Below are 11,807 nucleotides of genomic sequence, written 5' to 3'. Positions count from 1 at the left end.
GAAGCTAGCATTATATGGCCCCAGGCCCATTCTCTCCGCCGGGGCAGGCCTTTGTAAAATGACTAGAGTCTGGGATTACACGGGGACAACCGGACAGAAGAGACGGGAAGTGCCTGGGGAGGGATGCACAGTCCTGCCTTCTGAAGGTTTGGCAGCCAGGTTGATAGAAGACACCCTCCCAGTCCCTTCCCAAAGAGCACTGAACAAACTGAAGGACTGAATGACAAACTTTATTAGAAACGCTCTTCATTCGTCGAATTCACATTAAAGTGGCAGGGGGCAGTGCCGTCTGGGGCTCTGGTGTCCCGTTGCTGTGACAATTTCCAGTTAAAAATCAGTCTGGGCAGAGAGTGTTGGAAACGCGAGAGATGCCTGGTGGTGGCAGCGGCGGCAGCAGCATTGTTCCCCGGGGGAGGACAGGCTGGGGCGGGTGGAGAAGATGCCTCACATCCACCCTTCCAGTTACAGAGCTGCCCCCATGGCCCCAAGCTGATAAATAAACAGCACGTCTCACACACACACACACACACACACACACACACACACACACACACACACGTGAAACAGAAACAAACTCGTACAAGTCTCCTCAAGTGAAAAAATAATTCGCTCAAATAAAGCTTTGTGGCAGTCAGGCTGTATCCTGAATGGACGGTTGCCTGGAGACCCTCAGCCCCCCAGGAAGGCTCCCCAGCCCGTGGACATCACCCCCCCGTGGGTGTCACAAGGCCTCCAATTCCCCCGTTAGCACCTTTGGACTAAGTACTGCCCTCACCACACTCTTTTAAAAGGCATCGCTACTTAAAACAATAATAATAAAGGATACACTCATTCCCTGGGGTGAATCTGTCAGACTCAGCTTCCCTGAATAGAGGTGCCCTGGGCATCCAGAGACTGGGGGTCCGGGTGGGGAAGGACGGCGAGTGAGAGGGGAAGTGAACAACGTTCAGAGAGGTAAGCTGGGAGATGTCTCAACACTGCTTTGTCCACTTGCCAATTCCGCAGCTGGGCATCCCTAGGTAACAGTCTCTCAAAGGGGCACAAAGTCCTAAAGTGTCATGACAATCCTGCTGCCCTGGGAAGGCTGGGGACCCAGAGGGGCACGGGCATCAAGCTGCTTTCACCATGCATTATTTAGAGGCAATGTTCTCCCGGAGCTGGCCAATTTTCCCCTGGCCCTGTCTGCAGCGGGGCACACAGCAGAAAGTGTCCTGCCCAAATGTTTTATTCATTCTCTTGAATAAGGAAACAGGCTCTCGGATCAATGCCGGTGGCTGCTTGGCGGCTGTGTCCCGCTCAGCGGGCAGGATCTCCACCCAGCGCAGGCTTCGGGCGCTTTCCGGCTTCCAAGGAGGTGTCTGACTTGGGAGGGCTGCTTCAAGGCAGCAAATACTGTTGGCAACAGACATTTCATTTTCAAAGTTGGGAAGATGTCCTGGCCTTTCAAAGAAGTGAATGTCCTGGGGAACCAGGGTGAAGAGGGAGACTTCTTCCTGATGTACAGTGTGACCGTGAAGCGACAGGCCTGGGTCTGTGGGTGCCTTCCGCTGCCCCTCCATCCCCGGCTCACTGGTACTGCAGATAGTTTTTGAGAGATTGAGGCAGGGGCAGGGAGCCGATGTCCTGTAGGCGCTGGCGGCCCAGGGCCAGGCGGATGCATCTCCGGCACAGGTCCATCAACGGCAGGGGCTCGGCTACAACGAGAGGGAAGAGAGTTAAGTCTCACCAGAGCTGTCCCTACACCTCTCACCCTTACCCAGCCCCTGCTCACCCCCTGCCCGCCTGCTCCTGAGCTGCCCTTCAGGGCCCCAGTTCCTCAGAGAAGCCTTCTCTGGTTATAGTAGCTGAAGGCTTAGAGCAGTGTCTTCCACATTGTGGGATGCAACCAACCCGACTAAAGACGCATGGAATCAATTCATTAGGTGGTGACCAGCGATTAAAGAAAAAAAAAGAAAGAAAAGGAAAGAAAAGAAAAAAGAAGAAACAGAGAGCAATGCCACAGCAAGGGGTGAATACTGTTCCACGAAAGCTCTGTCTCTGATGTAAGTGTTCAGTGTGTCTCCATGTAAAAATTACTTTTCACTGCAGGTCGTGATAAAATGCGAGACGCTGACCTAGGGTGGGTCTGCAGGGGGCTTCCTCTTAGAAACAGGTGAGGTGGCGGGGGCTGTTTGAAATGCCCTTGAACCCTCAAACTTCTCCTCTAGCCTCTTTTGATGGTGAGTGGAGGAATGCATTTTCTTCAAATGTCCAGTTCTAGAAAAAATTCATGAATTAGAATTCATAAGCCATGGAACCTCTGGACATAGGACCGAGGTTTAGTTAGGTTTATTGCAGACATACTTATGAAGCTCTTATTCTCTTCCAGGCTCTCTAATTGGACCCCGGGGATACAGAGAGAACTAAGCCAAGGCCAATGGCAGCCCTGGGTGTGAAGGAAGGCTCGAGGTCTGGAAGTTTAAATATGTGAATAATTGTAGCAGAGCGTAACATACGCAATAATTCTTAAATGCACAAGGACAGAAACTGAGCAGTTTCTATATGGAAGAGTCGTTTGAAAGCTTCCAAGAGAGGATACTGGAAAGGGGTTTTGAAGGGTGAATAGGAGTTTTATGTGATGTGAGGTTGGGGAGGGTGTTCTAGGCAGAGAGAACAGGTAAAAGCATGGAGGCATAAGACAGGACAGGCTGGGAGGTCTGGAGGGAGAGGAATGGTGCTGATCAGCTGGGTCTGGAATGAAGAGGGTGGTGGTCACATGCTGTTTCATGTGGCTTCTGCAGCCCTAGTTTTCCCCAACCCACAGGAACATGCTAGAGGCCTGATGCTGCATCTTAGCACTTGTTTTTTTGTCAACAGAACAAGTGATGTTTTAAAAGCATTCTATAACGTGCTAAGGTACAATAAAACTGTAAGTGGTAAACACTAACACAAGAGTTGTGAGAGGAATAATATCACAAGGGAATGGAAGGAATGGGAAGGTTGTTGAGAGTGTGTTTTATAGGAATTTTCATTTACTGGAGATGCAGAGTTAATGAGGAGAGTCATTAAAATCAAACCCAGACTTGGCTGGTGCGTGGGAAGCCATGCACAAGAGCGTACCCAGCCCTCCTTCACGCGGGGCGAGGCTGCATATCCTCGTGGAGTGTTGGTGGTTTTAAACACTCCCACCTCCGTATCCTCTTTTGATCCTCATACAAACCCTTGAAGTTAGCTAGGGAGGCCTGGGCACCCCCTCTTTCCCAGGCCTAGAAAGCAGATTACTCACCCCGAGTCTTGCGGTCACATGGTCACCATGCCTAGGCCAACACTTGACACCCCCCTCGAGGTGTCCCCATCTCTCCCCTAGCAATGCCCCTGCACCCAGCTCTTCTCTCACTGTCTCCCACCGGGTTCTCATCCAAGCTTTGCACAGTCCCCCAGATTATGCCTCTGTGAACCCCTTTCCCTGCCTCCCCACCCGAATCTTCCCATCCTTAACATCTTGACCTGCCCACCGCAAGTTCCCATGATCTCCTTTTAGCTCCTATAGCACCAATGCTTGCCGCCTGTGCCACTGGACGTTGGGGAGAAAAAAACCTTTAAAAGCCTTATTTAATGATCAATTGCTACTTATTTACCAGGCAACATGAGAGATGAAATATAATTGTAGCTACTGTTTATTGAAGACATATTATGTGGCCAGGTGCTGTGCTAAGCTCCTTATCTGTACCAACTCATGTGAATGCATGTATCAAACTCATATCACAGTTGCCTCTTAGGGGTGGATGGACCTAGAGTCTGTCATACAGCGTGAAGTAAGTCAGAAAGAGAAAAACAAGTACCGTATGCTAACACATATATATGGAATCTAAAAGAACGGTACTGATGAACCTAGTGGCAGGGCAGGAATAAAGATGCAGACGTAGAGAACGGACTTGAGGACACGGTTGGGGAGGGCAAGGGAAGCTGGGACAAAGTGAGAGATTAACGTTGACATATATATACTACCAAATGTAAAACAGATAGCTAGTGGGAAGCTGCTGCATAGCACAGGGAGATCAGCTCGATGCCTTGTGACGACCTAGAGGGGTGGGATAGGGAGGGTGGGAGGGAGACGCAAGAGGGAGGGGATATGGGGATATATGTATACATATAGCTGATTCACTTTGTTGTATAGCAGAAACTAACACAACATTGTAAAGCAATTATACTCCAATAAAGATGTAAAAAATATAAAAATAAAAAGGTAATACAGTAAAAAAAAAAATTACCTCTTAGGGTAGGAACTATTATTATTATCCCCATTTTAAGGAGGAAGAAACAGAAACACAGAGTGGGTAAGTCACTTGCCCAAGGACACACAGCTGGTAAATGGCAAAGCTGGGAGTTAGACCCAGGCAGCTGGAAACTGGAAACTGTCTTATATTTAACCACATTTATTGAGCATCTGTTCTGTCCCTTTGCTACGTTAGGTTTACAGTTAAGTCCCCTACATATGAACAAGTTCTGCTCCGAGAGTGTGTTCATAAGTCCAATTTGATTGTAAGTCCAACAAAGTTAGCCTAGGTACCCAACTAGAACAATCAGCTATATAGTACTGTACTGTAATAGGTTTATAATACTTTTCACACAAATAATACATAAAAAAGAAAAAATAAATAAGCAAACATTTTTAATCTTACAGTATGGTAGCGTGAAAAGTACAGTAGTACAGTACAACAGCTGGGATACAGGGGCTGGCATCGAGTGAACAGGCAAGAAGAGTTACTGATTGGAGGAGGGAGAGGAGGTGGGAGATGGTAGCACTGAAGGATCGTCAGCGATTGGAGACGGAGGGCGAGATGCAATTTCACTCACGCCTGACACTGATGGCACAGGCTCTGGTTCCTCGCCGGATTCAACTCTATCTACCCTCTTGAAAAAACGATCCAGTGATGTCTGGCTAGTAGCTCTTTTTCTCTCGTCATAGATGACACAGTAGCGCTGGATTGCATTCTGAACGGGTGCTGCAACCTCTGTGTACCTTTCTACATTCGGGTCCTGTGCCTCAGAGACTAACAGTGCCTCCTGAAATAAAGAAAATCCCCTGCCATTTTCTGCATGGTGAATCTCTTCGGTTCTTCAGTTACTTCTTCTTCCTCTTGTCTCTCTTAGTCCTTTCTCTGGGATGAAGAGAATTCAAGAAATTCCCGGGCAGCTACCACATCTGCACTCGCTGCCTTGCCGCTTACTTTTACCTTGGAAGGTTGTCTCTAGCCTTGAACCGATAAAACCAGCCAAGGCTGGCATTAAAAGATGCACCCTCTGATTCTTCGCCGCGTTTCTTCTTCAAGTCTTCATAAAAGCTTTTAGCTTTCTCCTGAATCAGCATTAAGCTGAGCGGGACTCAACTCTGATGCTGCTGCTGCATCCGCACGCTGAGAAGTTTTTCACCTCCTCCATCACTTTTCCACACTTCTTCAATATCACTGTCGACATCATCAGCACAGCGGACTTCACATGCTCCATGATCTTGCACTTGTCCTTTAGAATCGTGCCGATGGTTGAACAATTCATGTTATAAGAACGAGCGACGTCTAACCATCTTTTTGCCTCGCTCCGCTCTCTCAGTTATTTTCACTTTTGTTTCCATCGTTATCGCTTGGCGCTTCTTAGCAGTACCAGCTACATCACCACTGCCTTTACGCTTGCTTCCGGACATCCTGGGCTTGAAATAAAGATACTGTACTACTGTACTCTATACGGTACTGTACACAAAAGCACAACCACTTGTAGAGGATGCACGCACGTGACAACGTACGCCAGACACGTGGACTAACTTACGTGACTGGACATGCGAATGAATGTTCGCATCTTTGAAAGTTTGCAACTTGAAGGTTCGTATGTAGGGGACATACTGTATCTTATTTAGAGATGCCTACTTCAGAGAAAAGGAAACTGAGGCTCAGAGGTGAAGGGGCTTGTCCAGAGTCACACAGCCCAAAAGCCTACAGGTGGAGCTTCACGGTGCCTCCCTTAAACACCATGCAATAATGGAAGATCGCTTTAAGGTATGAAGCGAAGGAGAGGGTCACCTGTCTCCCAGGCTCACACAGTCCATAGGCTCTTACTCTGGCTCCGACCGCTTTCCAGTTCACCGGTGCCCACCTCTCCTGCCGTGAGCTCTGCACCCACCTAAATGGGCCGCCCTGCCACCAAGATGCCTTTTCTGCTCTCCTGCCCACCCATTTCAACGTGGACCCGGTCAGCCACTTTCCCTTTCTTCACGGCCATCAGACCCCTCTCCTCTGGCACATCCCAGGGATCTGCAGAAATCTGGAGCCCCTGACTTCCAGCTCTGCCAACTGCAAGTCTGTGCCTCTGTGAAGGTACTCTGAGCGCTTGTTTCTTCACTTGTAAAATGGACCAACAATCCCCAGCCTGGGCCTGTCACAGGGGGATGGCTCAGAAACCATTTGTTAAATGAACGAATTGACTCGCTTCTTTGGGGCGTGTCTTCTACAGCTGTTTCAAGCTATTGAAATAAATTGCTCTTACCTGACAAGGTTGCTGTCTTGAGTTCCCACTCTCCTGTAAACCCTCTGAGAACAGGGCAGGTCTTAATTGACAGGAGGCTTGTGGTGAGGGTTAAACGAGTTAGAGAGTAGAAAGCACTTGGCACAGTGACCAGCACGTAGTAGGTGTCCGACATTCAGCACTTCTAGCTATCTCGTCCCCATCCAGGCATTTGTTTGGTCACCCTTTGTGAGGACGAGCTTGGGTAGGGATGTTAATGAGATGGGGTCTGCTAGGAGGCCAGCAGTTCCTTCTCTGAATGTCGGGAGATGGGCTTGCATTCTGCATCGGGAAAATTTTGAGCTGTTAACGTTTGAGAATCATTGCCAGGGCTTAAGAACTTCTGTAATCACTTTAAAGCTCTAGGCACATACTAGGTCCTCAATGTCCAAAATGCTAAGCCTGGTCAGCAAACTCAATGCCCTGTGTGTTCCCTGCCCAGTTAGGTGCTGAAGAGAAGGAAAGAGCTATGTTTCTATTCATTCCTCTGCAGTCACTGAAATCACTCCAGAGCCCAAACTCCAAAGGAAGTGAGGGGGGGGAGGGGCCGGAGTTCAGAGCACACCTTTAGCTCTAAATGTGAAATATAAACCATCTCTCCCGGGGCTTCCCTGGTGGCACAGTGGTTAAGAATCCGCCTGCCAATGCAGGGGACACGGGTATGATCCCTGGTCTGGGAAGATCCCACATGCCGTGGTGCAACTAAGCCCGTGTGCCACAACTACTGAGCCTGCACTCTAGAGCCCACGAGACACAACTACTGAGCCCACGTGCCACAACTACTGAAGCCCGCGTGCCTAGAGCCGGTGCAACAAGAGAAGCCGCCGCCATGAGAAGCCCATGCACCACAACGGAGACCCAATGCAGCCAAAAATAAACAAATAAATTAATAATTTAAAAAAAAAGACCTTGCAATTGTTTAAAAAAAAAAACCTCTCCTAATTTCTGAGGGAACTTTAACTGATGACTTCATAGTAACCCCAAAGTGCACAGAGAAAGTAACTTCCAGAGCTCCAAGGATGCCCCGTGTGGCTTGGGCCATCCCCCAACTTCTCTTTCTAACTCCCTTTGGCTTTAGAACTGCCAAGTGTCAAGGTTTAGAAATGATCACCCAGGTGGGAAGAGAAACACAGCATCTTTCAGCCTGGAAGCCATTCTTAGAAATATTTTCCGACAAAGATAAACTTAAAAAGGAATCATTGTTGCAAAAGTGAATATCCAAATAACCAATAAATATATGAAAAAGTGCTCAATTTCAAGAACCATCAGAAAAATGCAAATTAACACCATAATGTGACTCTGCTATATGCCAACAAGAATGGCTAAAATGAAAATAAGACAGTAGCAAGTGCTGGTGAGGATGTGGAGCAACTGGAACTCTCATATGGCTTCGGGTGGGCGTGGAAACTGGCACAACCATTTTGGAAAACTGGGAGCATCTACTAAGACTGAACCTAGGGCGCACAGTCTCCCCCTGGTGTACACATGCTCACCAAAATGCACGTACACGGATGTTTAGAGAAGTGCTAAACTGGAAACAAGAATTCTACTCTCCGCCATCAGTGGAATGCACACACAAACTGGGTCTCTTCTGATAGTGGAACACTAATCAGCCGTGAGAATGAAGGAACCACAATTACATGCAAAAAAAAAAAAACATGGATGAATCACTCAAACATAATTTTGAGTGAAAGAAGTACATTTTGTGTAACCTCATCTGTATAGAGTTCAAGAGCAGGGTGGTGAAGTTAGGGTAGTGGTGACATTAGTGGGGAGCAGTGATTGGGGGGTGGGTATCGTTCTGCTCCTTGATTTGAGCTCTGGCAATACCAGTGTGGTCAGTTTGTAAAAATCATCAGGCTTAATCACCTGAGATTTGTATACTTTCAGCATATATGTTATACTTCAAAAACAAGTTTACATTAAAAAAAAAATCAGTCACTGACTGAGTTAGGAGGGCCCTGGCTCCCTGGTGGGTGGGTGTGGATATGACACAAGCCAGGCACCTTCCCACCTGTCCCAACAGGCAAAGTGGGGGGAAGGGACTAGTTTGGAATCCCAGCTTCTGCTCCCAGGGAATTCCCTGGTGGTCCAGTAGTTAAGACTCCATGCTTCCACTGCAGGGGGGCCGGGTTTGATTCCTGGTTGGGGAACTAAGATCCCGCATGCCGCGTGGCAAGGCCAAAAGAAAAAGGAATGCAGTAAACATTTATTAAAAGAAAACTATCCAGCTTCTGCTCCCACCACCAGTGGGCCAGACAGCTGGCTCACCTTCACAGAGCCACATTTTTCTCATCTGTAAAATGGGGGCATCAACACCTCCATCCATGCCTTGTGACAACGGTATGACACAACACGCTCCTTGTTCCAAAGGCGTTCTCTCTACAGTATGTCTTATTCCAGGCCATCAGCCCCAGAGGTACCTTTAAAAAATAGTAATACTTTACTTATTGTGGTCCTAAAAATGTCCCGGTACATCATCCTAATTGACAACAGTGCTCAGCTCTTGATGAAGACTTACTGGAGCTAGGGCTGGATGTCTTGTTCTGTGCTAAAAATATCACAAGGCAATCATTTCCAAAGTTCTCCAGGAAGCTGAATTTTCCATAGTTCTCCACCACTCGCCTCCTACATGACCCTCAGTAAGCCACAGAACTGCCCAGGGACTCTGTTTTGCTGTCAATAAAATGGGGGTGTTAGCTCATCTGGTTTTGATGGTCTATGTCTATGATGAAACAGTGGAGAGCTAGGCACTTTGTGCCTTAAGCTTCTTCTCTGGGCCCCTTTAAGTCTCCTCTGCTGATGGTGAGGAGATGCCAAGACACGAGTCATCACCCTACCCCCATTCCTGCATTTATATTTTGAAAAAAAAAGATCAACATTTTTAAGGTCAAGAGGTGAAATTCTTTTGGAACAGTTTAGACAATGGTCAGCAGATAGGGGAAGCTTTCAGTGACAGCCCTGAAATCTGAACTTAAGTAGACATGGTTTTTGGGGGAAAAAAAGGAGAAGACATGCATGTGGGCAAGCACACACACTCTATGTGTCAGACACTGTGCTAATCACTTTCTGCAGACCATGGTTTTGGTGTCCAAAGACTCAGAGTATTGTCTGCACGCCTCTGGGCCTCCCCTCATGCTATTGCTTCAGCTAGAACATCCTCCCCTGTACTGCCTGTCAGAAGCCTGTCTCCTCTTTCAGGACCCAAATCAAGAGTCACCTCCTCCCCAATGACATGGCTCCCCCACCTTCTGGGTCTGCACCTGTCAAGTGTCAACCCACTTAGCTAACTACACAAATGGGCAAATGTGTCATTACCTGCTCACTTCTAAAATACGCCATACCTCTACCAATTGGCCCTATCATGGCCAACAGAGACCTCAGCTCACATCTAGAAAGCCCCTGGAATCTGGAGGTTTCTGTTAGCAAGCTTTACTGTTGCCACAACAAAAAGGGTATGACTACAGCTGGGACAAAAGCAGCATCTTCAGATGAACTTGGTTCCAGCAAGCATCATGGGCACAGACGGAAGTGCCCGAGGGGCTGGCCTGTCCACCAGCTCCCCGACACAGTACTAGACAGCAAGGTATTCTCACCTAAAGACTCTGCGCTGCTCCCAGGCAAAGGGGAGCTACGTGGCTGTGGAGTGAACAGCAGCTGCATTTTTAGATGTGTTCAGTGGCTCTAAAAGAAGAGCCTCTACCCACCCAGCCTGAAAGTTACTTAAGGAGTTATTCCAGCAAAATGAAAAAGGAATCCAAGAAACAGGATGGCACAAGCTTCCAGGAAAAGGGGGGAGTAAATGGAACACAGAAGCAAAGGAAGGTAGAGTGAGTGATACGAAGGTCCATTAGATGGTGGTGCTTGGAAGAGCCTCCTTCCAGTGGCCGTCGTGTCTCTAAAGTGCCACACCCACAAAGCTCTGTGCCTCCTGACCTCTGACCCCAGCCCTTGGCTTCCCCACCCTCAGCGCTCCCACTGTGCCCTCTGGCAGTGCCACTCCACACAGAAAACTGCAACCCAACTTCTTTTCTGAGAGCTCCCTCCACCTCCCGCCTTAACTGAACCCAGCTTCCTCTCCCAGGACACCACTGCCCTTCAGCCTTCCCTGGGCGTTGCTGGTGTCTCAGGGCCAGGAGGTGGGCAGGACCCCTCGCTCCTTTGCCACATACAAAGCTCTGCAGCCTCCATCTGCTATGAGAAGTCCCAGCTCCTCCGTGGCTCACACCACTTGGCCGGGTCCTCTTCTGGTCCTTGTCAGGGCTCTGGCTTGGCCTCCCCGGTCCCTTCTCAACCCACGCCTGCCACCTCCCCGGTGACAGAATCCTCCACAGGCACGACCCTCTCATCACGCAGCCTCCTGGGGCTGGAGGCCACGCCCATTCACCCAGCTACCCACATCCTGGGCCACAGCACGGACCGCAGCATTGCTCCTAAATGCCCCTTCTAGGACCCCAGGGATGCTGAATCAGCCACCACCACTTTGACCATTACTTCCTGCTCTCTTTTGCTCAGCCCATCAGCATTGCCTTTCTTCACCTCCCTCCTCACCCAGCTGACCAGTTCGCTGTTCTCAGGGACAAAGCATACGGGGGCAAGGCAGGCAGGACGGTGGGGGGGGCTGGTGAGTAGCTGTGGGGATACCAGGTTGGGGGCTGGACAATGAATTGGGGACAAGAAGCCTCTGGCATTCAGATCATCTGTGTTCAGTGCCACTTCAGAGCTTCTTCTCCCCAACCCGGCCTCACCCTAGTACAAGGTCAAGGCCAGTCTGTTTCAGCAGCAGCTGGCAGCCCTGGGCTCTGGCAGGCCTCGGCCACCGTCTGGCAGAGCGGCCTCCCCAACCTCCTTGGGGCCTCAGCCTCTACCAGTGCGGCAAGTGGCTTGGCAAGGAGGCTGGGGGTCCTTTCTACCAGCTGACACTTGACAGAAGTCACGTTTAATCCTGGCAGTGGAAGGACTCTGACTGCACCCAATCAAATCAGGTTTCAACACACAAGAAAAAGTGAATGGCAAGGCCAGGGATGCCTGTGAAATACATGTTAGATCATGAGCCTTGGTAATCCAGGGCCGTGGCTCCCAAGGTGCTGGCACAAGCCCGGCAGGCTTCCTGGGGGAGGTGGTGCTGAGCCAGGTCCAGGGGGCTAGCTGGTTACAATCTGCTATTATATCAAAAGCAAGGCTGGCTGCTCAAAGGCTGCCCTCAGCTTTACCAGGTGAGGCTCATTTTAGCCACAGCATTGTCAAAAGAACGAGGGATCCGGTGACCTGAA

General features: G+C 49.2%; 1 protein-coding gene across 1 annotated transcript in view; it reads right to left on the bottom strand.

Annotated features, from left to right (window-relative positions):
• Window positions 1-1,566: 1,566 nt before the first annotated feature.
• SPSB4 (splA/ryanodine receptor domain and SOCS box containing 4) overlaps window positions 1,567-11,807 on the bottom strand; it is a 61,618-nt gene continuing 51,377 nt past the window's right edge. Inside the window, exon 2 of the mRNA XM_060010071.1 lies at window positions 1,567-1,694. Coding sequence (XP_059866054.1) covers window positions 1,567-1,694 — 128 coding nt within the window. The remainder of the gene's footprint in view (window positions 1,695-11,807) is intronic.

This window comes from Delphinus delphis, chromosome 4 (genome assembly GCF_949987515.2).
Source record: "Delphinus delphis chromosome 4, mDelDel1.2, whole genome shotgun sequence".
Classification (NCBI taxonomy): domain Eukaryota; kingdom Metazoa; phylum Chordata; class Mammalia; order Artiodactyla; family Delphinidae; genus Delphinus; species Delphinus delphis.
Note: the sequence above shows the minus strand (reverse complement) of the source record. Positions and strands in the feature narration are given on the sequence as shown.